Raw genomic sequence first — 27284 nt, 5'->3', positions numbered from 1 at the left:
TGTAGTTCTAAAGAGACATTAATAATAAAAAGATCATCAATCAACGTACCAGCAGAGACAAAATGTTTATTATAGCTAATAACACAACCGTTATCAAAAAAATTAACATCATAACCATCTCTCAAAACTTTAGAAACTGAAATTAAATTTCGTCTAACAACGGTGCATATAGAACGTCTTTTAAAATTAAAACTCTACCACTATCAAACTAAAAAGTAATATTTCCTAATGCTAAAACCGGAGTTGTTAAACTAGCTTGAAAAATGCTAACTTCACCTTTAATCAGCTTGCGCATTTTTTGAAACCCCTGCAAAGTAGTGCAGATATGATCAGTGGCTCCTGAGTCTACACACCATGAAGTGGTAGAAACAACCGCTAAAAATGTTTCAACGACAACTTAAAGTGAGTTTCCTTGGTTATTTTTCTTCTTGGCTAAGAAAACTGGAAAATGTGTCTTCCAATGGCCTGACATCTTGCAATGGAAACACTTGCCCTTAGGCTTTTTCACGCCCCCAGTTGGAGGTGCAATTGCATTTGCTTTGTGAGACTTTTTCTTCTTCTTTTGTCCACCTTGCGGTTTAGAAATAGAACCTTTCTCAATATTTAGTGCCATGGATGGTGTCTGTGTTTTTGAAAAGTGTCTCTGCCGCCTGCAGCTCATTCAACAATTGTGCCAAAGATAGACTCATCTTATTCATATTATAATTTAGAAAAAACTGTTGAAAACTGTTAGGCAGAAACTGCAATATCATCTCAATTTGGGAGTCATTGTCAATTTCAGCCCCCAAGACCTCTAGTTCATTCAGAAGACCTATCATCTTCAAAACATGGTCTATAACAAGAGTGCCTTCAACCATCTTAGTGTTCATGAGAGATATTATGGTAGTCTGCTTAGCTGATCGACCCTAGTCTCCAAACATTTGTTTCAGATTCTCCAGAATTTCAAAAGCAGATGACATAGCTTGATGATGATGTTGCAGTACATTTGACATTGAAGCCATAATGTAACACTGCGCTATCTCATCAACTTTGCGCCATTTTGATAAGCTACCTTATCCTCATCACTAGACTGTGCATCTGGTTTCAATGGGCATTCCTCATAGAGTACAAATTTATACTCTTCAGTAGTTAACACGATGTCAAGATTTCACCTACAATCAATATAGTTAGAACCCGCAAGTTTATTTTGACCCAAAATAGTATTAATGGGATTAAAAAGATGCATATTGAATCTGAGATTAAAGGAATAGTTACAATAAATCAATCAAACAGTCATATAAACATTGAATAGTTACATTCAAACTCACCACATACATATACATTCATGCATCTTAAATAGCTAATCAATAGGATTGGAGAACTACTCATACAATATACATATATCATGACTGATTATTTATTCCATAAACTTATACAGACCTAACTCATATGGAGAGTCTACTATTAATATAAGTCAAGTGAAAATCAAACCCTAGTTACATTGATCCAATCATTTATTACTTAGTTTAGGAGAGTTAATACATATTATCAAACTAGTGATTAAATACGTAGTGACTTGTATTAAATTCATCTGGTGTGGAGGAAGGTCTAAGCCAACACATAAACTTAATACTTAATTACTATTTAATCTTGCTTATCATGGAATACCAAAATATTTTTAGTGATAAAACAAAGACTTATAGTTTACTAAAGAACACTATCTCACATAAACAATTACATGCATATGTTCATAACTATAGTTCACTATAGCAAGGAGCAAAAATTTCAAATAATAAACATGCACCTTTGGTTCATTACTCTTAAACCAAAAAATTGTTTTAATAATAAAACGATTTTGAAACAAGTGCAAAAGTTGCTCACAACTATCATTAACCAAATAAACCACTCAACTTTAATATATTTTGCACAAAAAACAAAAGGAAAAATTCTTGTTTTGTAGCTTAGCCGCCACTCTTTTCCCCTAATTTTTTTTCTTTATCAATCAATAATACAAAATAACGAAGTAACAACTGTCAACAATATACATGTGCATGCAAAAAGAATTAAGAGCACTTCTGCACATTAGTTGCCGCGTCTGAATCTTTTATCTTTTCTTTTGTTTCATTAAACAAAATAATGAATTGTTTATAATGATTTCCATTCGGCTCAATGAATTCAAAAAAACATACACACAACTTTACATAAGCATATTTTAGATAATCTATAAAGATGCAAGTATGGCTCTGATACCAATTATTAGAAAATAGCATACACAACGGAAGCATTCCAAAATCATACATCTTACATGAATATAGACAACAATCACAAATACATATCACATACAAAGTATGCTGAAAATTAACTCAGGATTACCTCTTGAAGCGTGTGCAGATATCTTGACGTAAATCCGACTCCAGCTCTACGGTCTTCTACAGCAGTGATTCCAAATTAATAACTGAACTCTCTCAATACTTGGGTGGGCAAGTATCGCATAAAAAAGTGAATTGTCTTTCTAGATTAGAAAAATCCCTACTTATAGAGATTTCTTCTCAGTCCAAAAAAGGAGTCATTTTTCATCAAGAAAAAGAAACACACGTTTTCTTTTCCCTAGAAAATAGGATTCTGAGTTCTAGTTAAATTGGGCACTAGAGGAATCACAGAATTAATTATTGAGGCTTCCTATTATGGAAATAATTCTAAATAATTAATTTGAATTATTCTTACCATAATAAATTACAAATGATTCCACTAGAAATTCATAATTGCACTCATCTATTTATATTTCGAAATTCACCATTAAACACTTATATAATTCCCCATGTTAAGATTACAGGTTCTAATCAATAAATTAAATTACTGACAAATTTAATTCAATAATTAATTTCCTTTAGAGAAATACTTAACTTATTTCATGTGTCAGATTCATAAATCTACTAGCTGGGTTTACACATGAAAACTTATAAGTTTCTCATAAAAAAGGTGTATCATCAATATGGATTTCATCAACTAACTAATTATTTCACCAATATATATTATTATCATTCAATCTACCATGCATATTGACCCATCTCAGAATCACACCTTTTAATAAATCAAAATGATAATTAATATATACAGATCATAATCATTATATCAAGATTAAGAATATAAGTACATTTAACAATTTAGAGAATATGTTTTTATCAGTCGGTCTAAAACATTTATCTCTACTCGGTCCCGTTCAATACATACAAAATGCACTAGCACAAGAAGTTAGAACTATACCATTCTCATAATCAAGATAAATTACATTTAATCTCGTGCTACAATCTTTCTGATGGTTTGTCCAAATTTTCATCTACGATTGTGAACTATAATTTTTAACTTATAAGAATCGATAATTTAATCTTATGTGTATAAGTTTAAACTCTATACACCAAACCATCTACTATATAAGTTAAGGACACATATATGGCAAATTGATATATTAAATGTAACACTTTATTGAATTGAATAAATAAATAAACAATTGTTCAATAATAATAATATATCAAAACGCATGGTTAATAGTATATCCTTACAGCAACCGGTTCTCTAATATTCTTGATTGGCTTTGGAAATCCTTCTCAGCTGATTGGGTCTAGTTGTACTTATACACGTCCAGCATCTACTGAGTTCTCTAAGAAAAATGGCTTATATAGTATGTGTGCTTCAAAGCATATAGAGTTATCGTTAAGTTTACCCCTTCCCTAGAACTTGGATGATGTGGCACATATCTTAAGATCAAAGTGACCATTTATCTATTTTCTCATTCCAACTTTAAAATTCAGTTTTGTTTTAAAAAAAAACAAAAAAAAATTAGAGAACCTATAACTACACCTTAAATTCCTTTTATAATTCATGCATTGCCTCCTTAGACAAAAGGCTACTCTTTAATTCCTGAACAACTACCCCATAGATCCCTTTTACAACTATTTTCATCATCTGATCTTTGTGCCAACAATAGACAGTGGAATCATGCTTTTATTTATATGATTAATTAATTAATTGTGTTGCTACTATTTGACACCTGCAGTAATTTCGTCACAACCATAAGAGTTAAGTCACTTCGTCACAACCATAAATTGCTCTTCAAAATGACTATAAGGAAAAGACGACATATCTATGATCAGTAATGAATTTACTGCTCCACTCCACTTTACGCAATTGTAGTTTATTAGTGCTTTAATTTACTGTAAATTTGTAATGCCATTACCTCAAAACCTAAAGCTTATAAGAGCTATTCACCATTGGATAAACTATTCTTGAATTTGGTATAAGCACCAAAAGACAAACTCTATATCCACAAAAATTTCTGTAATTCTTCACATATGTAGCTAAAACTGTTATAATTAAACTAGACAAAATATCGAAAAACTGAAGACAACAAAGACTCATTGGTGTTCAAGATCAAAAAGGAAAATGAATATTACTGAATGATCTCCGTATGCTTAATATGGTACTTCACCCCGCGCGGGTAGTAACTAATAACACTATGAGACCCCAATGTTTCTAGCTCACATCGTAAAAGCACTGCAAAAAGATACACCTCACTTGCATTAAATAACAAAAAATACCTGCAACCATCTCTCCTCTCCCCGTCTACAATTGACAAACATTTATCAGTAGCTATGACAGAATTAAAATACAAACTCCTCTTCCCCTGCCCCATTTGGTAGTTCTCTATCCTTCACAGCTCTCAATGTCTCTGCTGTTGAATCACTTATACCTAACAGATACTGTAACCTGGACAACTTTTCTGGTGGGGGATCACTCTTCAAATATACGATGAACAGATCAGACAGTTCTTCTGGTACCTCCCAAGATAATGGGGTTGCAGGAACGGCCTTGTCACAAGCTAACAAATCATTGAGAGAATAAACCTACAAAACACAGACAGAAGTAGTAGCATTAAAACTTCAACATATATGTCATGATTCAAGCAAAACCAACAGCCGTCTTAAGATAAAATTCATACCAATGCTTTATGATTTCTCTGCCTTAAAAGTGACACGGCCTGAATAAGTGAGTTTGATAATCTGCTACGAGCTAGTTCATGAACAACTTTTTTGGCCTTCTCAACATTTATATTAAGATCTTTTGGGATATTTTCATATACCTCTTCTTCGTCAAACTCTCCAGTACCAGATGAGAAGATATCAGCCAGAGTCTTTTTGAAAAGATTCTCACGTAAACTTTCGGATATCATGGTATTTATGTCTACTGAAGACTCTTTCAATTCTCTAATCTCCTTAATGCTCAGCCTTCCCTGACCAACAGCAGTCTCGAGGGCTGCCGCCAGTTTTGTTGTTGTGATGCTCTTTATTATATTCTGAGCATACTGTGGTGGCAAGCCAACATTCTTCTGCAACTCATTCAGCTGTACCATTTTGGCCTTCGTTATCTGTCCATCAGCTAAGATCACCTCTGCTTGTTGCCTAAAAGCCTGCTCAGCTAAACCTTGGTGCACTCCAACAATCTCACTATCAGTCAACCCAAGGATGCTACCAAGTTGACTTAGAAAAACATATTCAGAGTCATCCTTCTTTGTGGTGATCTGGACCCCAAAAGGAATTTTAGTAACTTGCCCAGTTAGACAGAAGAGCAAGTATGTCTTGTAAAGTTCTGTTCTCTCTCTTTCCGGAAGATCGTCCTTGAGAGTAATCTCGGTCTGGATTTCCTTTCTCAAATTGTTCCTGCTGGGTTTTACTTTTCTTAGTGATTGCAAGGACTCCCACTCCTCATCCTCCTCTTCGTTTTGTTGAATCTGTTCTTCTCGAGTCTCTTCTGGCGGTGTATCAGATGATTCACCCTTGATGTCTGCAACTAGTTGAGACGCAACAAAACTATTAAAGGCTATCATTTTTTTCAGTTCTTTGGCTGATTCAGTGCGGCTCCCAGCTCCTCGGGCCCTCTGAATGTAAGTGATGAAAATCTTTCTGACCTGTGTTTGTGAAGCCATTGAATGTAATTAGAAATATTTGGAGGTATGTCTCGTAGTGGAATCAAAGAAATTTTACAACCCAAAAACCAGAATTAGCATCCTGATACTTACTGCTTTACTAGCAATAGTCATGGCAACCTCCCTGGTTAATCGTAAACCATATGCGGCCTTCCTCACAGCATTCTTGGTTTCAGTATCATAACCATCTATTCCACAAGCAATTGCTTCCTTAACCACCTGCCAACAATATTTGTATTGATCGAGAGGAAGGGTCAGATTAAAATCAATACCTTGTGCACCGTAAGAAGTTGAAAGAAATCAATCCACTTTAATATTGAAAACTATAACTCCCAATCTAAAATACAAAATCTCTCAAGTGGCTATTTACAATGTGATTACTGTTCAACAGTGTTTCTAAAAGCAAAAAGTGACCAGGTCCAATTGAAGTGAAAAGGAGAAGTGAAGAACACACTTCTCTGAAAACGAAGCAACAATTTACGGGAAATTAGGGAAGTGTCAAACTGCTTATTACGTGCTGATATTAATTAGAGAAATATCCAGTAATCTTTTTTCATATTTGACTTTCAGAGGTCAAACTGCACTTTGGTCAAGCCCTACTTAGATCAAGTAACATAATATTTTACAACAAAAATTAGAACATAATTATCTACATCTAAAGTAATTCCACATAAAAAGGTCAAGGATTTTCTAAAATAGAACAGATGAATACAAGAAATGCATTTGACAGAGTGCAGTTCCATATTTGAAGGTCAAAGTGAACAAAAATTATGGGGCAGAAGAAAAGCAAGGTACAAGCAAGCAGACAAGAGGGGGCTGCTCAGATGGTAAGCAACCTCCAACTTTACCAAGGGAGCAAAAATGTGGGAGATCCTATGGAGTAAAAAAAAGAAAGAAAAAAAGGTACAAGCACAGTAGTCTTTCCTCCTAACTGCTTTTTCCCAATATTTATGGCCCAATTTATTCAATTCTCACGCGCTATGAAGCACATGTGATAAGAGTATCGGGGGAATAAAATGTAACTTTGCGGATGACAGAAGCACTTGCAAATATCTCCTCAATTAAAAGCTAGCACAAAGCAGGTCTCTTTATCAACATTCTAAATAGTACTGGAATTTATTGTAATGTACCATAATGTAAAGGAGAGGTACGTATAGTAACTAAAATGGAGTTGGCAGCAAATTCCTAAAGGCAACTGCAAGCACTCAAAATATCAAACTCCACTTAGCAGTTTAACAGAAGAGAAAAGACTATCTACAAACTATTTTATTAATCCACAACATCATTTGCCTCATTTTTTTACAGCCCAATCAGCTGCATATAATAAGATGAACTCAATGACGCAATATCTATAGAGAAAGGAGTGACAATTACCTTTTCAAACAAACTGCCACAGATATCTGCATGAGCAGCTTCAACTGTTTGCTTGGGAACGCAAAGCATTACCTGCAGGCGCTCCAATGCCTTCATGTCCTCATCACTAAGTTCTCCATCAGCGACAAGCTGCTGAAGCTTTTGCCTGTAGATTTCTGAAAATGAAAGGCAAAGACAAGCTTTTCAGTACAACACAACAGATCACGATTTTTCTTTCCGCTGTCTTTAGAAGTGCATTAGGCACATAGTAAAGTTCATGTTGCCTATTTATGTGATCCGGAAAAAAAATCAGTTCATAAGATGACACATCAAGGCATTACCGAGATGGCACAAGGCATTTTCAGTGTAAAAATACCTCGACTAAACTGGAGCACAGAATCCAAGATACTACATATAAGCGGTCACTGATTTTCACATGCCACTAGGATTGACATTCAACAATTCCCTGATTTCCTCCACAGGCCTACCTGTTTGGTTGTTGCCCTTAAGTGTTCTATAACCTTACACTCACTCTTAAGGTTTTGCATCCTCACTTGCAACACTCCAAAAAAAAAACACTATTATTATTTTTGATTACTGTGGTGTCCGCACCAGTGTGCGCGCACCTCAACTAATTCTATGGATACTAGACACCTCCCACCAGCAACAGTTACCAAGTAACTCTGTCCACCAAGGCTAGAACAGATGGGAAGAAATCACCTTATGTTTTGTCTCTGCTGGCAACTGAACCTAAGACCTCAGGGAGCTCAACCCAACAGAACTAGCTTTAAGAAGTTCAATTATAAAATCAAATTACTATTAGCCGATAAGCAAACTGATGACACTGAAGGTGCTATAAACAACACTCCTATTGTCAACTCCAGCTTCACGGCAAAGCTAATCGCTGGTTTTATCAAAAGGAGGGCAACTAACAACTCTATGCAACTATGCTGAAAAGGAAAAACCTCAAATTTCAAGAACTGCTAGAGGATGAGGTTTTAGGAATACAGTAGAAAACAAAATTTGGAGTCGTTATTTTGTACTTGAAAACCTCACTTGTATTGTTCCTCTCTGAGGAACCAACTAAAACAAGCAGATAACCTCAACAAGTTCTTGTTAGCACTCCCTCATGTGCAACTGAAAACTCGACTACTTCCAAATGTCTTCTCTCTCCAGATAAGACAATTAAGCATGAAAATGTCACTCAATCTACATTAGAAGATGAGTCACATCGTTATCACGTATTACCTTGATGAATCTCAAGAGCCTTTTGTGGATCAAAATTCAATTCTTCACAAAGATTTTGAAGATAGGCTGCTTTGCTCTCGAACGCTTCTAATTCACCACTGGTAACAGCTTGAGCAAGTCGTTTACGGTATACCTTTGAGGTGACATCCAATGTGATTGTATCTGCTTCTCGTTTCCCCAAACCAAATATATTTCTCAATTGGTTCAAAGCAGCAAGCTACAAGAAGAAGAAAAGTTGAGGTTAAGAGGCATATAACTAAAGATAAACAGAATAACAAATCAAATGGCCTCGAGAAGATGCAAGAGAATGCTACAGCATCTGGATGATTCCATGGCATGTAAAATAAGTGAAACTCATTAGGAAGCAAAACAATTGAGCATATTCATTAAAAAGGAAAGGATTCAATATGATCAAATCTTACGAGTGTATTGGTCTAAAGACCAAACAGACCCACAGACCATCTCATCAATAAGAAATCTGTTCCCCGAAACAAGTATACTGTAATCCTTAATGTGATAATGAAGAACATAGACTGGTTTGCATGCAAAGAGCCTTAGAAGAACATAGACTGATCTGCTTGCAGCTATTAAACAAACTCTATTATCGCATTACCAGATATTGTTATCTGTAGTTATACCAACCTACGCCCAGAAACCAAGATTCCACAAGGTTGAATTACTCCAAATCAGTTAATTTCTTTGTTTCATTTACATATTTTACACTCTTTTTTAGTCTATATGAAAAAGAAAATTGCTTTCTATATTTCGTAAGTTCTAAATTTCAATATTACAGTTATACCCTTAATAACACTCCATTTTTAGGAATGATATGGCATGTTTAAGATCACAATAGTTCAAAGGGTGATGTGACGCATGAGGCAGGCGTGGAAGTGAGACTTGATATGCAAGCTGTCCCCAAGATTTAAGTATCTTGGGTCTCTGATCCAAGGAAATGGGGATATCAACGATTATGTCACACAATGTATTGGTACAATATAGATGCAGTGGAGGCTTTCATCCGTTGTCTTGTGCGATAAGAATGTACCACTGAAACTTAAAGGTAAGTTCTATAGAGTAGCGGTCAGACCGGCGTTAGTGTAAGGGGAAGAGTGTTGGCCAGTCGAGAATTCTCATGTACAGAAAATGCAAGTGGCGGAAATGAGCATGGTGAAATGGATGTGTGGGATGAGGAAAGGGAGGCTGAGATGGTTTAGGGCATGTGAAGAGGAGATGTGCAAGTGCCCCAGTGAGGAGATGCGAGAGGTTGGATATAGTGGGGACGAGGAAAGGCAGAGGTAGGCAGAAGAAGTATTGGGAAGAAGTGATTAGCCCGGATATGACGCATCTTCAGCTTACTTCATCTTCAGATAGGCCGGAAATTTTCAACAATAGAAAAGAAATTGATCCAATTGAGGCAAAGACTCCAGGAAGTACAGGAGGAAATGGCGGAGGTGCAGGATGAAATGGCAACAGACCTCTTCAACCAAGACTTGATCAATGAAGAGAGGAAACCAGTGCAGACACTTGAGAAATGGGAAAGTTTTAATGAAAGGGTATTAAAGCAGAAGGAATTCCAAGTACTTCTTTGTCCACCTGAAAGCTAGGCAACCAAGAAACAAAATATCCTCTATTTACACAGAACAGGGGACTAAGGGGACTAAGCTGACTGATCTAGAACAGATACAACAGGAGTTTCTCCCGTTCTTTCAAACTTTGTTGGGGCAAGATGCATCAACCATGCCTTGTATAGTCATGCACAGCTCAAGATGACCCCTGCCTTACAGTTGAACAACAGCTACTGCAACCAGTGACTATCAGGATGTAGTGAAAGCCTGGAAGGACCAGCCAGTGGACAAGAGCCCAGGTATTGATGGTTATAATGCAGAATTTTTTAAAACTTACTGGGAAATAATAAGGGAGGAAAGTTAGTAATGGAGTGTGACAGTTCTTTGAAAATGGTAAATTGTTGAAAGGTGTAAACACAACCACAGTCACACTTGTGCCTAAGGTAACTGCACCAACATATGTAGAACATGCCAATAGATTGCTGCACTACCCTGTATAAAAGCTTATAGCCAATTTACGGACTGCCAAAACTAAAAACTGTAGCGCACTATATTGTTAGTCCTTCTTAGTCAGCTTTCATCCAGGGTAGAAACATCTTAGATAATGTACTGACTGCACATGAGATGGTCAAGGGCTACTCTCAGAAAGGAGTGTCACCTAGATGTACTGTAAATGTGAACATTAGAACAGCATATGACTCAATAGATGGCCATTGCTGAGGATAGTATTACTGGAATTTGGGCCGGGGCCCCTACAATGGATCTAGTGTTGGAATGTGTTACCACAGTGCAGTATTGCTTGCTGATTAATGGTGGTCTGACTCCACAGTTCCAAGCAAAAAAAGGGTTGAGACAAGAGGACCCCATGTCCCCATATTTGTTTGTATTAGCCATGGAGTACTCCACAAAACACTTCAACAGCTGAAGCACAACCTCAGTTCAACTACCATCGAAGATGTGGTAAATTGGGTATTATTCATGTATGCTTTGCTGATGATATTCAATGAGTTGTAGGGCAGATGAGGATTCTATTAAGCTACTGTTCAATACCTTCAAACACTTCTCTGAGGTCTCAGGCCTGCATGCCAATATGGAGAAAAGTTCTTTATTTATTTTAGATGTCCCTCCTAAATTTAAGAAGAGAATTATTGTTGAGTTGAACTTATCATTAGGAGGGCTCCCACTCAAGTATTTGGGAGTCCCACTCTCAGATTCAAACAGAAAGCTCTCACTACAACAGTGTCTGCCTATAGTTGAAAAAATGATAGCAAGAATCAAATGTTGGTCCTCCAAGTTGTTGTCCTACAGTGGTAGATTACAGCAAGTGAAGAGTGTGCTGTTTCAAATGCAAACATATTGGTCCCAAATATTCCTGTTACCAAAGAAGATCATTACTATGGTTACAACAGTGAGTAGAACTTTCTTATGGAAGGGAACAATGACTTCTCAAAATAGGCCTTGGTTGCATGGGAGACAGACTGTAAGCCCAAGACAGCAGGGGGCTGAATGTGATTGATATACTTACATGGAACAATGCAGCAATATGTAAGCTCCTCTAGCCAGTAGAGCAGAAGGACAAACAATGGGTGTTGTGGGCACATACATTCTATATAAAAGCCAATGACTTGGAGACAATGAGAACTCCTAAACAGGCCTGCTGATTATTGAGGAAATTTTTCATGCCAGGAGTTGGTTATTGTAGTACCTTACATAATAAGCTACAAGTACTTATTGACTCAAAGGAGTATAGTATCAAGAAGGGGTATCTGCCTGCCACAACACCCTAAAGTCATATGGAGTAAATTGGTGTTGGTTCAAGGTCAGATCCAAGGCAGCAGTTCATACTATGGTTAGCTTTACATAGGAAACTGTCAACAGTTGATAGAGTGCAGAAATGGGGAAATAGTAGTGTCCACTGATTGTTTACTATGCAATGATCAAGTGGAGGAGACACCCGAGCACCTGTTTTTTGATTGCCCATATCTGCATTCATAAGGCCATTTCTTGTGAAATGGTTGGATCACACTAGGTCTATTGGCGACTGGAATCAGGAAGTTCAATGGCTAACTCAAAGGATCAGCAATAGCAGACCGCAAGCAGGAATGTTGGGATTCTGTCGTGCTGCTGCAGTATACCAGCTATAGGCTGAGAGAAATGGCAGGAGATTCAGAAACCAGACCACAAGGTGTACACAAAGGCTTCGAGAAATAGTAGTCCAGATGCATATAGAGGGACAAAGACACAGCAAATGGTTAGCAAAGTCAGAACAGCTTAACACTTCCCAGTATAGCTTATTGTTAACTGCTCAAAGTTAATTTTACATTGGTAAAAAATTGTTCTGCTTATAGTCATTTGTATAGAAAGAGTATAAGGGAGCCGAGCCGACTTGAGTCATATGGGTTGGCAGTTTTGTAAAGTTCGATACTTTGGGCTGGATGAAATATTTAAGGTTTTGACCAAAAAAACCTAAATGTGCTTATGCAAAAATGAATCCATCTTGTCCTCAATCTATCCCCTTTAAATGATACAATTTCCTTTAAGATTTCATCAGCTCCCATATTATGGTTTAGAGATCATGATTTTGCTTTCTGGTTAACTCCCTGACTTAGAAAAGAAGTTTTTGTTCCCAGGAGTTAACCATGACTCTCTTATGCAACTACTCTGCTCCACTTGATGCCTTGTTAACATAACATCTATCTTCATCAGAAAAGAAAAAAAAAAAAGGACATCTGGTCCATTTTCTCTTGAGACCCATTTCATTGAGCACATTAATAAAAGCATCTCAGTTGGCAATGTCAAAGCTTACTTTGAACCAGCTTGCACAGTGTACCAGGGCATCCCCTTCTGTTTCTAGTGTCCAAAACATTAAGGTCATACCAATACTCTTGATTCAACAACTTATAATTTTGGTCCAAAACCACAATATTCTGCTTGTTTTCTCCACATCGTCCATTTTTTGTTTCTAGTTCATTATAGAACAAAGAGGGATCATTACAGGAGGACAGAAGATACAAGATATGGGAGTAAAAATGGAGGGACATCCGGTCTTTCTATATCAGCATTTCAACCACAGAAAAGCTGGAAAAGAGAAAAGAATATGTGTCTACTCCTGTCCAGTTATCGACAAAAGTGGGTGGGGACAAGCCATTTTCCATTGGAAAAACAAATCTACTAGTATCCCCATTATTGTTCTACCCATACCAGAATAACATATTGAAGCAGGATAAGAGAAAAGGAGTATGTGCCTTTAACTTCCAGTCCATTCATATATATGTTTAACATAACTTAGTTTGACAAATGCATGAGAGAAATTCAAATTTTCCTGCCATTTTGGCAGACAAGTAGAAAATAATAATTCCAAAAAACCTACAAAAGCAGAAGGAATGAAGGAGAGAGAAATTAAAGCCACCTACCTTGTCTTCTTCCATCCGACCACTTGACAAAGAATCTGTAACATATGCTCTGTAGAGAAGTTTTAGGTCATCCATCTTCCTATCACCATCATACTCCCCTCCTGAAGCAGCAGGAAGAAAAAGAACAAAGAAAAGGGAAAATTAACTTCAGCTAACAAAATGAGATACAAACAACAAACAGCTGAAAGAAAAGAGCTCCATGAAAGGATTTCACTTAAGACTTGATAGAAACCCACGACTTCTAACAAGTTCTATAAAAAGAGTCAGACAAGATCATCGACGTACATACCTACTAAGGAAACTGGCCCAGTGCCAGGAGCAAAACGACTAGCATCAGCATGGTTCTTCAGTGAGATTAACAAATTATTATATGACAATACCTTATCAAGTTCCTCAATGACACGTGTGGGTTCCCTGCTAAACGACCCCAATCAGTTTGCATTAAACAAATGATACAAGCAAAGAATAGGGTAGATTCTGTCTTGCTAGAAATTATAGGAGCAATCCGATTTCTATTACCTAGAATTGCTTAAAAATTTTAAAATGGAAGTTCCCTTTTTAAGAGGTTAAATATACTTAAAGACCTTACGTTGCTCTTGTCCTTGACTTCAATATGCCAACAGCAGTTGATATGATTTCCTCAACAAGATTTCTTGCATGCTCCTTAAACATCTCATGTGCAAGCTGCAAACAGAAAGAAATGGTCATGATTGTGCATATATTTGATGACAGAATACATGGACAAAGTAAATTCAATCATGAATATTGTGCAACAAATTCACAGCAATCTTATCTCCTTTTTCTATAAGAAAAATATATTTCTACAGGGATATGAAGTAGAATTATGATCATTTTTTTAGGCACCTCGTCGGACAATCGATATGCAAGCTGTGCTTCTCTCAAACTGATCAGCTGGTTCACATCAATATCTGGAACAGGTCAAGTAATTAAATCAACCATGCAAAACATCTGAAGTGCAGTGCAGGAATTGATTATGAAAAAAACAAGTGATATCACCCTGACACCACCATAACATAGAATTTCAAGGTAGATGCTACTAAAAGTGGAGTTCGTGAAGATAATGAAAGAATTAGCATTTTCCATATAAGATTGGTGGAATCATACAAAGACTCCCTCTACTCTAAGCAACAACGAGATGTCCAGATTCAAGAGCTATCGTCAGAAGGCTCTCAAAACCACCCATAAACCAACAGGATATATCACTAAACGCAGTGAAATTTGAAGTGAGAGAAAGACTTCAAAAAAATCTCTTCTCAGTGCATGAATAGAACATACTAAACCCATGCCACATATGCGGAGACTCATGGTATGATTCATCTTTGTTCAGGATTAAGCACCACATACCACAAAAAAGCCAAATTTAAGCACATATACTGATCTATTAAAATCAGTTCAATAGAGAATGAAAATTTTTAGAAAACAAACCCAAGAATATCGACAAGTAGTTTGGAAGTTTATGGAAGAGCATTAGTTTTATTAGGGATGCAAAAGAAAACTAGTAAAATGGTTTTCTATGAATAGATTACATTAGAAGTAAAAGTGCCTTCAAAGGCATCAATAGAGAAAATTTACCTCGCCCAACAGACTTAAGCTTGGAGGCATACAACCGTTGTGCATTGTCCCTGACAGCAACATCAACCTAATGGCAAAAATGTTAAAACGGGTAAAAGGACACAGGGAGTCACACTATATAGAAATCTAAAATTACATAAATGAAGGGGACAGGGAAAGAGACAAATGACAGAAACCTCAATCAAAATACAGAAATGTTAAAACCACACAAGCAGAGCATGCCACTGCACAATCTGAATATTCCACGAAGAAGGGAGAGAGAGATAAAATAATCCGCTACCTGGGCATCAGTAACCTTGAAAACACGTTTCCAAGGTAAAAGGAAAGCAGATGCTTCTCCAAATACAAGAGTTGAGACATATATCAACTTTTGAAATGCCTGGAGAAGTCAAAAATGATCAAGTTCCATTTGTTGTTATTCGATAACTAAAGGCAGTAGTCTTTGGAAACTGAAGTTATTTGAAGAGATGACCCACCCGACGTTGCTCCATATCTCCATCACGATCTCCCATTTCAAGTCTTTGTCTGAAGATTCGCCTACCAATCTGAGAGATCAGCATGTAAGACTTTCTTAACACTTGGTAAATTATTTAATAACATAACATTCTAACTTTGAGCCAACCACAGCTAGAAGTTTTATAATTCTGAGTTACAGAATCAGATGAATACTTCAAGTTACCTCCATATGCATATCTGCTGCATCTGGATCATCAATTCCCAATGCATTCTTAAATTTGATTATTGTATCAACTTCATCACCTCTAAGTTCTTCAGTACTGGCAGGAAGGACAGCAGATACATACCTGAACACAAACAAAATTGGATGCATAAGCAACAGTAGATAAACTAATAAGTTCATCATTCCTTGTCATCGGTAGATAAAATAGTCAAAAACATTAAAATTCAAGATAAACACTATAAATGAATCAGAAAAACACTATGCTTGATTCCTTTTAGGTGTCCAAGAGAAGTATCACAACAGGTTGGACAGTTTTGCATTCAAATGTAACTTGGTCAATATGCCAAGACAAGTTTAGCAAATTTGACACTTTCTGGGTCATAAAGAACAGAAATACTATAGAAAAGTATGTGGAAGAAGTTGTAATTCCAGAAAGGTGACAATATCTTCCTTCTTCTTTTGATTTGCAAAAGTTGACACCCTTTGGGCCACATCTTGGGAAAGGAAGAACGATAAATATGCTTGAACGTAGCAAGACAAAAGCCATACTTTATCCTACAAGCTTCAAAGGGTAAAAAAAAAAAAAAAAATATTCCAAGCAAGCAATTCATAAAAATAAAAATTTGTCATTCAAGAGTTGGGGAAAAGAAACAGAAGAAACCAAAAATGAAAAAAGAGAGATTATCATATTACATTGAAAAATTGTAATAAATGCAGCTTTCGTGTCAGCCATAAAGTTGTTAACAAATCAGTACTTGATTTTGCACTCACCGGCAATATATATCTCGTAGCTCCGCATTGAATGCCTCATTCTGTTTGCTGACACCATACCTAAAAGAAAAAAAGCAGTAAATTGGTAAGAAAAGATGTACAAAAAATAGGTAGATGAAACTAGAAAAGGTAGAGAAGTATGAGAAAGTTGGGTGTGAAAGCTCATAATGTAGCCAAATGGAATTAAAGCAAATGGTCCAAGACTCTGCAGTAGAGCTTTCTCTTTAAGAATTGCAGTATTGAAGAAATACGTGAGGAGAAGAACTTACTCACACTCACACTTGGTATTTGCACCAAACTAATTTAATTAGTCACAAATTCAAGTGATTACACATATTAAACGAAAAAAAGTCAAATGTGCAGAGTGGACAAACTTATTGGCAATTGCTTCAATATCTTCCTTGTTCAAGGCAGCAGGGTTCTCAAAATCAGCCACATAGTTATGCAAATTAATAGCAGCAACTTCAGGAGCGCAAGAATTCAATGCATAAGCAGCACCGGCACCAGCAGCACCAAAAGCAATAGCACCACCGACCCCAGCATTCCGGGAGCCACCAAAACGGAGACCAAGTCCGTATCCAGCAGCAATAGCACCAGCAAATATCAAAGCGGAGCTGGCTATTCTTATGGGGGGTGACATGGCATCAACAAGGGATTGAATAGAAGAAAGCTCCTTTTTACCTCCAAAGACATCTGGGTTGACGGAAGTAGGTTTGTCCTGAACAGAAGAAGATGAAAGGACGGTGGATTGAATGCGGCGTTTTAGGTAGAATTTAGGGGTAAGACGGAGAGGTGTAGGATTGAGAAATTGAGAGCGGAAAGTGGTGACAGGAGGAGGTTGATTGATAGGGAGGAGAAGTGATGTTGGGTTCATATCTACTACCTCTTCTTCTTCTACTAACTACACTAGTTGGAGAATTCAGACGACAAGATGATGTTCAAATAGGGTTTAACCAAGTCGTAGAGAGTTTGGAAGAAGAAGAGGATAGGGGTCTGAAGGGTCGATTGGTACAACATGAATAATATAGGTATTACTAATGCATTATTTATTTTATGTAATTGGGTCAAGATCGATAATTGCACCATAATATTATTTTTTGCCGCATTTTAACTAGCTAGGACAAGAACAATGAGTCCTCATGTTTGCTATTTTTTCACTTGAGGGTAATGAATTGTTATCTTAGTAAATTGATCACTCACAAAACATCAATTTTCAATTAAAAAAAATTGACCCTCTACTATTAAAACCAAAAAGACAATAAATGATATTAAAATTAAATAAACCATATACGTTTACTCATAAAAATTGAAAGTTGTAATTTTAATATGTATGCAGTTTTATAAATTGTTCAACATAATAATAAGAAAATCATATATATATCAACAAATAATACATACAATTAAGATCGCAACTGTAATGTGATGATATATTTGTCTTTTAATTCGTAAATGTTAAATAACTCACATTTTCAAAAATTGCATTGATTTGTATTGGATTTATTTGACAACAAACAACTCTCTCTAAATAATAAAATTTATAAGCTAATTTATTAAATAATTTTACGAGTACAAATATAAAAGAAAAATCAAGAAAATAAATAAAATTATTGTCACAACACAAAGTATCCCTATGTACGACATGGCAAATAAGACTCCAAAAGGCCTTAAACAAACCACTTGACCTAAGTATGACATAATAAAAGACAATCCAAGAGATATAATCAATATAAGTCGTGAATCTGCTAATTACATAAAAGATATCAAACATAGTACATAAGGGAATACGCGAAACGTTGTCTATGTCTGACAAGTCCTCTACTAATCATAATGTGACTAAAACATTGAACCCCTACGTCACTAATAATATCTGAAAACTGAAAAAGATTAGAAATGATAAAGCTAGTGATGTTCTCGCTCTCGAACTATGAAGAGTCACCAATCAATAGTAGCAGATTGATAACGCTCAAATCACTATCCAAAACCAATTAAAAGAGCGAGTGATCGTAGTCAGTAAAACTCAACGAAGAGTCGGGGTCGAATCCCACATGGAATAATATATCGTAGAGAATTCCTTATCAAGAAATTTGAAGATTAATTTAGTTCATTTGTAATAGTAAGAACAATTGGGTGGATGACAACCAACTTAATATAAATCTTAGGTTATCAATTATCGTAATTGCTCTAAAATAGATGAATTCAAGAGTTAACAAGCAATCTAGGGATGCAGGGATTGGAAATCGATGTCACATAGGGGTGATTGTGTTGCTCTATAGTGATGAAAATTCATGAATAGGCTAAGTCATCTTCATTGACGCTAATTATCTTCGATCTCAAAGCATCTATGCATAGAAACTCCTTTTGGTCTCATCTAAATGTCAATCTAAACAACTCAAAACGGAACTCTCTAAAATATGTATTCTTTGGGCTATTTATACTTTTTCAAAATACCAAAAATTCACTTTGTGACTGACTTGGCGACATTAGTCGAGCTCTCCTAGTTTGCTCGGCAAATCGCCCTTCTATCTTCAGCTAGCCTTGTGATGCTCCAGGCTTTAGGTGTTTGAACCTCAGTTGGTGAACTCGATTGAGTCGCCCTTTCATGTTCGGCGAATCACTGAATACCACCTTGGTTCGCCCACAAAGTGAACCAAATAAAAGAAAGCCAAAATTATTTACTAGAACACCATTGCAATTTCCAACAAAAATAAAGCGAATATGTAATAGGTATGAAATGATTTACCTTCTTGCCCACAAAGCCAAACTCTTGTACACAACTTCGACTCCGCATTTGCAGGTAAAACAAAACTCGTAAATTTTTCAATAGTACGACCTCCAATGCTAAAGGAAGATTCAGACACTAGTATGGTAATATGTATGCTCAAGACGTCTCTTGCCATCAATGAGAGTTCGGGATACCTTAGTCTATTTTTCTTTTTAATAGGCAATCTAAATCTGAGTTTACTTTATGGTCAAGATTAGGATCCTCCAAGTATAAATCTAGTTGTGTTTTATTTTTACCACACCCTGATTGATTATCAAACATATCAAACTCCTCAAGTTCATCCCTCATTTCATTACTAGTGTCCCCCAACAAAGAAATTGAGGTTGAAGGTACATAATATTCTTTGAATAACAAATGTAAATGATCTCTAATGACTTTTATCTTTACTTAAATAATCTCAAGATCAATTTTAGAGAACATAAATTTCACAAATTTAAGCTTACAGTGAGGGTCGAAAACAATGGCTAGTAATCAGATCTAAGACTTTCAATTTTTTTTTAACTTCGTTAACATTGATGTAGCCATCTCACTCATAACTAGATAATAAATATTTTTTTCTTCCTCTAATAACTTCTGAATTTCCCACACGTTATGTAGATACAAATTAGCAATTTGATATTTGCTTCCAGAGAACAATGTAGTAATGTTATAAAATGGCTTCAAAAATTGAGCAATCATCTCTACCCTTTTCCATTCCACCTAAAAAAGATTGTGCTTAAAATCAGTATCAATCAATTCATATTGAATATAATCTTGTTGGTAGAGAATCGCACTTTCAAGAATCAATTAACTGGAATTCCATCGAATTGCCATGTCTTGGCGAAACTTTATTGCACACGGCAATTCAAGATTTTTGATACATTCCACAAACTTTTAAATTCTTCCTTCCGAATTTTTAATATGCTTAACATCTTCTCTGATCTTTACAATAGCCTCATTGGCTCTCTCTAAATCCACCTTTACAATTAAATTCAAGATATGATTTCCCCAACAAAACATGAAAGAACTTTCCATCACAAACTAGTTCATACATCAAAGATAAGTGGTCTTTTAAATTAGTTACCAGTTATCCAAAGTAAGAGTGAACTTCTTTTCAATACCCCATTACTTAATGAACTCAATTATTAAAGGACCCAAAACTGCACCAGAATGCGGAGGGGGCACATGGCGAAAAATCAACACTCTTTTTTGAAGAATCCAATTTGACGCTAAAGAAGTCCACATGTCTGAAGTCAAACATACTCTACTAGGAATCACTGCAAGCTCATTCTTTAGATATTATACATCTTTAAAATAACAAACTTGGCAGTATTTCTTGAAACAGGTTTCACAGTTGGATTTAAATACAAAAGGATATCTGTATTTCCTTGATGTTCGGCAAAGCCGAAAGGATAATTATAAGGATAATTATGCTTCAAAGTAGCCACATATACTTTTTCAAGATAAATTGCTTGATCACTTGGCGCAACCCTTTTCTCTTGTGTTTTATCTAAGTGTAAACTAATATGGCATTTCAAATTTGAAGTTCCAGAAATAGAGTCTGCTAGAAAAATCTTCTTATAGACATTACATTGAGCTTTTAACATTTCATTACTTGTTGCACGAGGCAATTTCTTAAACTTTTCCAAACATCAAAAGTATTCTTTTTTACTCGTTTTGTAGGGACCGACGATCTAATCTCACAAGATTCATCATAGACGTCCTCATTAACCTCTGTAGACATCTTTTCCTAAAATAGAAAATAATTTTTTTATGTATAAAAGACAAACCATAAAAAGGAGCCAAAAACATGAAATCTAAGATTCTATAAAAATCCAAACTGTATGTAACATATATTTACATTGTTATAAAGAAGGATTCCTCTACCACAAAAAAAATTCTGAAATCAGGAAAAAGAATTCCTCTACCACAAAAAATTCTTGAAATCAGGAAAAAGATTTTAGAGGAGTTAATAAAAAACCTTAGCTCTAAAATTTCAAACAAAGAAAAAAGGGAAGATGAGGAAGAAGGTTTCAAGCGGAAAGTTGAGACTTACCCGCAAGTCTTCGTGGTCGTGGTTCATGGAAGAAACTATGAAGTTTGATGCTGAAAAATGCTTCTAAGAGCTTGGGAGAAAAGTTCGTTAGTTTTCACTATAACCCAAACTTATATTTTATTCATAATTTACCCATTAAATTACCCATATTTTAATGGGTTAAATATGGGCATAAGCCCAAATATTACCCATATTTAAAAATCACTCTTTCTACCCATATTTAATGTGCGGGTTTGCAAAAATTGGGGCTGAATTGCCGGCACTAATTACCACCATGACTTGAAGAACTGTCTGAAGAAGAGTTATAACAAGGTAAAGGAACAGAACGGACCCGATCCGGCTAACATCATCTAGTAAGAGGTTAAGTACCTCTTGTAATGTTTTCCCTGGAAGATCAGATGCACTTTTCTCCCCACCTATCTGCAGAATCCCCAGGGTAAGTTGCCAAGGCACATTAACTGTTGCAATAGTAGTGGGTGAACGTAATAGTGATCTTTTGTGGTTACTAGGTACAACTTTCCTTTGTTGTGAATTGTGAAGTTTCCTTGGTGTGTGACGGTGAAGATGAAGCTTATGTTTTGTTGTATCGATGGGGATGAAACTAGGTTTGGTCTTGTAGTGGTTGAGATCAAGTCTTTTGCGAGATGAAACAACATTACTTGCATCTTTTTGTTCGGCTGTAATTGTCCCCTTTTCTATTTACAATCCAAAACTTAAGAAAATGCATAGTACGTAGTACTAAATAACATGGTGGAAATGAAAGTCTGCCACTGAATGAATCAGTCAACAATATCACTATTACATATTCTAACATGGTTTACTTCTTAACATGCTAGCTCATTATATTTTGATGAATGACAGTTAAAAAAAATAAACCAGGTGACTGATTAATCACATTAGACATAAATAGGTGAGTCTGTCAAGTCTATTATTTCAGGACAACTAGCCGAAAGTCTTCTTCTTTTGTGGTCTGCACGCACTTTGGAGCATGGAGGAGTAAAAACATCAATAACCTCAATGTCACTAGGCAAACCAGCATTCTTGGTTGCCAATGAATCATCCGTTTTTGTTGAACACATCTTGTTGGCCTGCTTCTCACCAAATTCATCATCCAATTCATGTCTCTCTTTCTTGTCTGCTATATGAAAGAAATCACCTAAAATTGAAGATGACCTTTCTACTGGCGAGTCGATGATAATATATGAGTGCTCTCTACCGCAAGTGCTATTTTCTCCAGCACGTTCGTCAAGCTCTTTCCAATCAGTGTGTTCATCGTCATTTTCATCGGTGCTGTCTTTGTCTTGATTACTAAAAGAACTGTTAGAATTTGTGGAGCCGGCAGATATTTCGTCTGTTAATTCTTCACTATTTTCCCATTCGTTGGTTGAATACTCATCCCTGTCAATTCCTGTATAACAGGGAAGTTCATCCAGTGCACAAATATGGACTCTCATGTGCTCTGGAAGACTAGGACAACCAGCTGAATGCATCTTGTATTTTGTGGAGAAGAAATTTACTGTGAGATTTAGGCTGAACATAGAAGACAAAACTTAATGAGACTCCAGGAGAACAAAATTCAATCAGACTCGTCAGTTCACCTCAGACAAAACAAATTATATACCTTTGCCACTCAGGGAGAGTAAGCATTGTATATGCCAATTTAATCTTGTTAGCAACTCCTCCAAGAGTTTTGAATGATGCTGCTGCCTGTCTAACTGCACGGGATTCTACTGGATGCTGCCAGGCCCATTCAAACTGCAATAAAGAGAAGAAAAAATTGATATCTTAAAATAGTGAAGCAAATTCAGGTTTCAGATTAGCAAACATCAACTGGCACAAACGAAGTGAATATGCATAATTGTGAAATAAAGTGGAAATTTGACATGAAAATTAAGGCAACAATTAGCAGTGCATTAAGAGACTCTTGAGTCTATTCAGCGTCAGTGACCAGAGGTAACCCAACCAAAATTTATGGTAACAAAAACAGTTTATGGCATTTGGATTGGTTTCTCGAGAACAACGTGCACGCTTGGATTTCAATCAGGAGAATTGGTTTAAAGGGAATGTTTGGATTTAGGTTTGGTTGAAAAATACAAATACCCTCTGCTTTGAGTTTATTTGGAAATTGTATTTAGTAGATTTTGTAAAAGAAGATAAATGTAGATTACCTGGAGGGCTGATACATTGGTAGGGAAGCCATATATGCATAAAATCATCTCCCAGGGACGCTTCCTCTTGGTCCTCAATGCACCCATCCTTACCTCTCCATTGTGCTGTCGAATTCTACGGCGAGGATTCACTGTAAATCTGCCCAAACAATTAATTGATTACCGAAGCCAAAACCAATACATATATTATTTTGTCTGTTTCAATCACAATAACTGGATCCGTTCAATTCGAGAGGAAAAGGAAAAACAATGAGTAGAAATTATACTAATAAAAAAAGTGGCAGGGGAAAGAAATCTAACTAGCTTCAGTTACCTCTATCTATTAAGGAAAAACAAATAGAAAGAAAAGTTCCCCCATCGGAACCCTAAATTGGAGAGGAAACGAACCCGATGTAAGTGTGGCCTTTGAATCTGGGGCACATAGATGTAAGCAAGTAGCAGGCAAAGAACCTGTTTCCTTCTACTTCTTTACTCTCATCTCCTCCTTCTGAACAAACTTTCTTCTGCTCCCTCCTCTCCTTCCGTTTCCCCATCTCTCTCTCTCTCTCTCCCTTTCTCTCTCTCCTCTTTCTATCCAGCGAAGCATTTGGGGATAAATTCGACCGTTGCGATGCCAGGGTTTCAATTTCCCCTTTTTAACGGCCTTGTGGCCTTTCTCGATTCTATCCGCCACCCTATTTTGGTCAGCTGCTGTTCCTGTTTGAGGCCATGATAAAATGTCTGAAATATTCTTTATAGACTTCATTAAATTTATATTTATACTTTAAATTAAAATGAGATAAATATTTGAAACACATCTAAGCAATTTCATTTTTTTTAGTTTCATACCTAAACTATTGAGAGTATAAGTTTTATACCTAAACTATCATTTTTTTAGTTCAGTGGTGCATGTAAAACACTCTCTATTATTTGAAAAAAACTTGACACATGACATTTCACATGGATAAAATATTTCACCTTGACAAAAATTAAATAACAAACTATTAGTATTAATTAAAAATTAAAGTTTAAAGTATTAGCACCCAAATAATAATAATTTTTTAAAATATAAAATTAAAATTATTTTTCTTACCCCACCCCCTCATTGGACAATCCCCGTCCTTTATTTTTTAAAATTTCTTTTATAAAATATTTTTAAAAAATTCATACTTCACCCCTCCCTCCCNCCCCCCCCCCCCCCCCCCCCCCCAAACCACCAACTCATTCCCAAAAAAATTGATATTATTTTATTTTTAAAAAAAAATAATTTTACCCCACCTTATCTAATCCTCCGCTCCTAATTTATTTTTAATTTTTTATATTTTTCTAGTTTTGCGTTAGATATGTACATAGATTTTTAAGAATTTTTTTCTACTTGTGTAACGGATATAACATAAATAAAAAAATTATTTAAAAAAAAGTCTTACGGGGAACAAATAATTATTTTCCTAAAAAGGTATTTATATATCTAACACAAAAAGAGAAAATAAATTGGAAACAGAGGGATAGATGGAGTGGGGTAGAATTATTCTTTTTAAGAAAATAAATAATATCTAAATTATTATTTGAAGAGGGGNGGGGGGGGGATGAAGTAAAAAAAATTAAATACTTTTAAAAAGAAATTTAAACAAAAAAACTAAAAAATAGGGTGAGGTAGATGGCAGGCACAATTCTTACTAGTTCTCCGCATCTATCGGTTGAGTAGCCCAAGCTTCTTAAAGCGTATTGTCCCCTCTCCTGTGAAAGAAAGAGGTTGCGGTGAAGAGGAAATGATGGAGTGAGGTAAGAATTTACATTTTATTTTAAAAAAAAATATTTTTTGGGATAATAATTCTTTATTTTTTAATTTTAATTAATAATAATAATATATTTAATTTTGTGAAGGTGGAATGTTTTGTCCATGTGGAGTGTGATTGACAATTATTTTTTTTTAGGGAAAATACATAAAAAAAAAACCTGAACTTGGTCGGATAACTTACTTTAGTACTTAAACTACACGGGCATTTAAATACCCCCCTTAAGATCTTTGAAGTGATTTTTTTTCCACCTTGAGACTATAACACCACTCTCACCCACCACATCATAGCCACGTAAGTGTCACATCATAACCATGTAGGCACCATGTCATTAATCTTTATTTCTTTTTTACTTATTCACTATTTTTGCTTAAACACTTTTTAAAATTAATTTATAAATGCATACCCCCACCTCCTCTCTTTCTTCTTCCTTGTTGTTCACCATTATTCCAACCTTCAATACTTTCTTTTCTTCTTCTTCTTCGCTATTCAACATTTTTTTAAGTCACTTTAAAGAAGAAATTCACATTATCTTCTTCGAACCCTCCCAACGAATTTACCCTCTTGGAGAATGGATTTTTTTGAAAGCCAATTTTTTCTTGACAAATTAAATAAGAAATGAAGATTGCATAAGAAAGTTGATCCAAAAAAAATATAAATTTTATGAGAAATGTTTGAATGATCTAGAAATCAAAATGGGTCGCTCAAAATTTAAGAAAGTTTACATTTGCCAAATCGATATAAATAATAGAGTGAAATCGACGTCAATAAAATGACATTGCTATTGAATTTTACGGATTAGTAAAAGATTAGTGAAATGAAAATAGTGTATAGAGGTGGGGAAGAAGATGGAGGAAGAGATGTTTCAATGGAGAAAAATGTATATTGAAGAAGACAACAAAATAAAAATAAAAAAATTTAAAGAAAATAAAAAGGGGACCCACTAATTTCAAGAAAATTTACATATTTTAAAGATTTAATATATATAAAAAAAAACTAGTTAAATAATTTGTTATATATTGGCCAATAAAAAAAGGCCATTTGTAGGGCTTTAAAAATTCAGTTTTTTTCTCTTTTTTCACGCACTTTCAGGAGAGTGCACTCACTCTCTCCGCCACATCATCCCTTAGGGAGTGTTTTAATCACTTAAAAGATGTTAAGGAGGGTATATAAACACTCGTGTAGTTTAAGTACTAAAGTAAGTTTCCGTGCCAAGTTCAGGGGGGATTTTATGTCTTTTTCCTTTTTTTTTTTAAGTAAAAGAGATAGTGTAGTACACACACCATGAAGAAAGTGTAATAAAAGAGAGAGGTGTGTTTCTCAAACTAATAAGTGATAGTTTATGAATGAAACTCATACTCTCAATAGTTTAGGTATGAAACTAAAAAAAAAAGATAGTTTAGATGTATTTTTGACATTTATCTCAATTAAAATAAAAGGTAAGGATGTATGTGTCTCCATTGAAAACAACTTCTTTCAATTATTAATAACCTTAAAAGATACTTTCTATTTTACTAACAAAACTTAAATACACCCTCAATCTATCACATGGCATAACAATGCTCTCAATTTTTTGTAAAAGTGTGGGACTTTCACAACCCAGGGGTGCCCCTAGATGTAACATGGCGTACAAGACCTCGAAAGGCCCCATACAAGCCACTTAGCATTCATAACATAAGAAATAAAACATAAGAAGTAAAACAACATTTCAAGTCCAAAAGTTTTTATAAAAGAAAGTGGAAGTCTAAAACACTTGTCTCATTAGCCATCTAATACAATAAAATGAAATTAGGCTTAGCCCATACATCATGTCAAAAACTGAAATACAAGAAAGGAACTAAATAATAAAAGTCCGTCCTCGAAGCATGAGGACTCACCAAGCTAGAAAATATCGAAATCAACCACTAGCCACTAAACTGAGAAACCTGACTATCGGACCCTAC

At 35.5% G+C, this 27284-nt stretch overlaps 2 protein-coding genes across 3 annotated transcripts; both read right to left on the bottom strand.

Moving 5' to 3' along the window:
* Positions 1-4436: 4436 nt before the first annotated feature.
* LOC125870240 (protein TIC110, chloroplastic) lies at positions 4437-17585 on the bottom strand. 2 transcript variants are annotated; one of them, XM_049550619.1, is made up of 15 exons: positions 16956-17585; positions 16582-16641; positions 15811-15934; positions 15608-15676; positions 15412-15510; positions 15132-15198; positions 14403-14467; positions 14128-14222; positions 13828-13955; positions 13539-13639; positions 8561-8777; positions 7334-7488; positions 6053-6178; positions 4976-5941; positions 4437-4880 (listed from the first exon to the last, which is right to left on the bottom strand). In XM_049550619.1, the coding sequence occupies exons 1-15, from the start codon at positions 17453-17455 to the stop codon at positions 4638-4640; spliced, it is 3015 nt and encodes a 1004-aa protein (XP_049406576.1). In that variant the 5' UTR covers positions 17456-17585; the 3' UTR covers positions 4437-4637. The 2 variants fall into 2 exon arrangements, with proteins under 2 accessions (XP_049406576.1, XP_049406577.1); XM_049550620.1 differs by having other exon boundaries at positions 13828-13952; positions 16956-17584.
* A 4533-nt stretch (positions 17586-22118) lies between these two features.
* Positions 22119-24223, bottom strand: LOC125870881 (structure-specific endonuclease subunit SLX1). The gene is made up of 4 exons (XM_049551430.1): positions 23954-24223; positions 23567-23705; positions 23020-23153; positions 22119-22928 (listed from the first exon to the last, which is right to left on the bottom strand). Exons 1-4 carry the CDS (start codon positions 24097-24099, stop codon positions 22295-22297), a joined length of 1053 nt encoding a protein of 350 aa, XP_049407387.1. The 5' UTR covers positions 24100-24223; the 3' UTR covers positions 22119-22294.
* Between the last annotated feature and the right edge of the window lie 3061 nt (positions 24224-27284).

The sequence above is a fragment of the Solanum stenotomum genome, chromosome 7 (assembly GCF_019186545.1).
Source record: "Solanum stenotomum isolate F172 chromosome 7, ASM1918654v1, whole genome shotgun sequence".
In the NCBI taxonomy this organism is placed as follows: Eukaryota; Viridiplantae; Streptophyta; class Magnoliopsida; order Solanales; family Solanaceae; genus Solanum; species Solanum stenotomum.
Note: the sequence above shows the minus strand (reverse complement) of the source record. Positions and strands in the feature narration are given on the sequence as shown.

Excerpts from the sequence above, each read along its gene's own strand:
- LOC125870240 (XM_049550619.1), bottom strand. The coding sequence starts at position 17,455 with ATGAACCCAACATCACTTCTCCTCCCTATCAATCAACCTCCTCCTGTC. Across the intron at positions 16,642-16,955 it reads ATTGAAGCAATTGCCAATAA|GTATGGTGTCAGCAAACAGA; the intron begins GTTTGTCCACTC and ends TTTTTCTTTTAG. Across the intron at positions 15,935-16,581 it reads CTACGAGATATATATTGCCG|GTATGTATCTGCTGTCCTTC; the intron begins GTGAGTGCAAAA and ends GTTTGTGTTCAG.
- LOC125870881 (XM_049551430.1), bottom strand. The coding sequence starts at position 24,099 with ATGGGGAAACGGAAGGAGAGGAGGGAGCAGAAGAAAGTTTGTTCAGAA. Across the intron at positions 23,154-23,566 it reads CCAATGTATCAGCCCTCCAG|TTTGAATGGGCCTGGCAGCA; the intron begins GTAATCTACATT and ends TCTTTATTGCAG. Across the intron at positions 22,929-23,019 it reads ACTCTCCCTGAGTGGCAAAG|CCTAAATCTCACAGTAAATT; the intron begins GTATATAATTTG and ends TTCTATGTTCAG.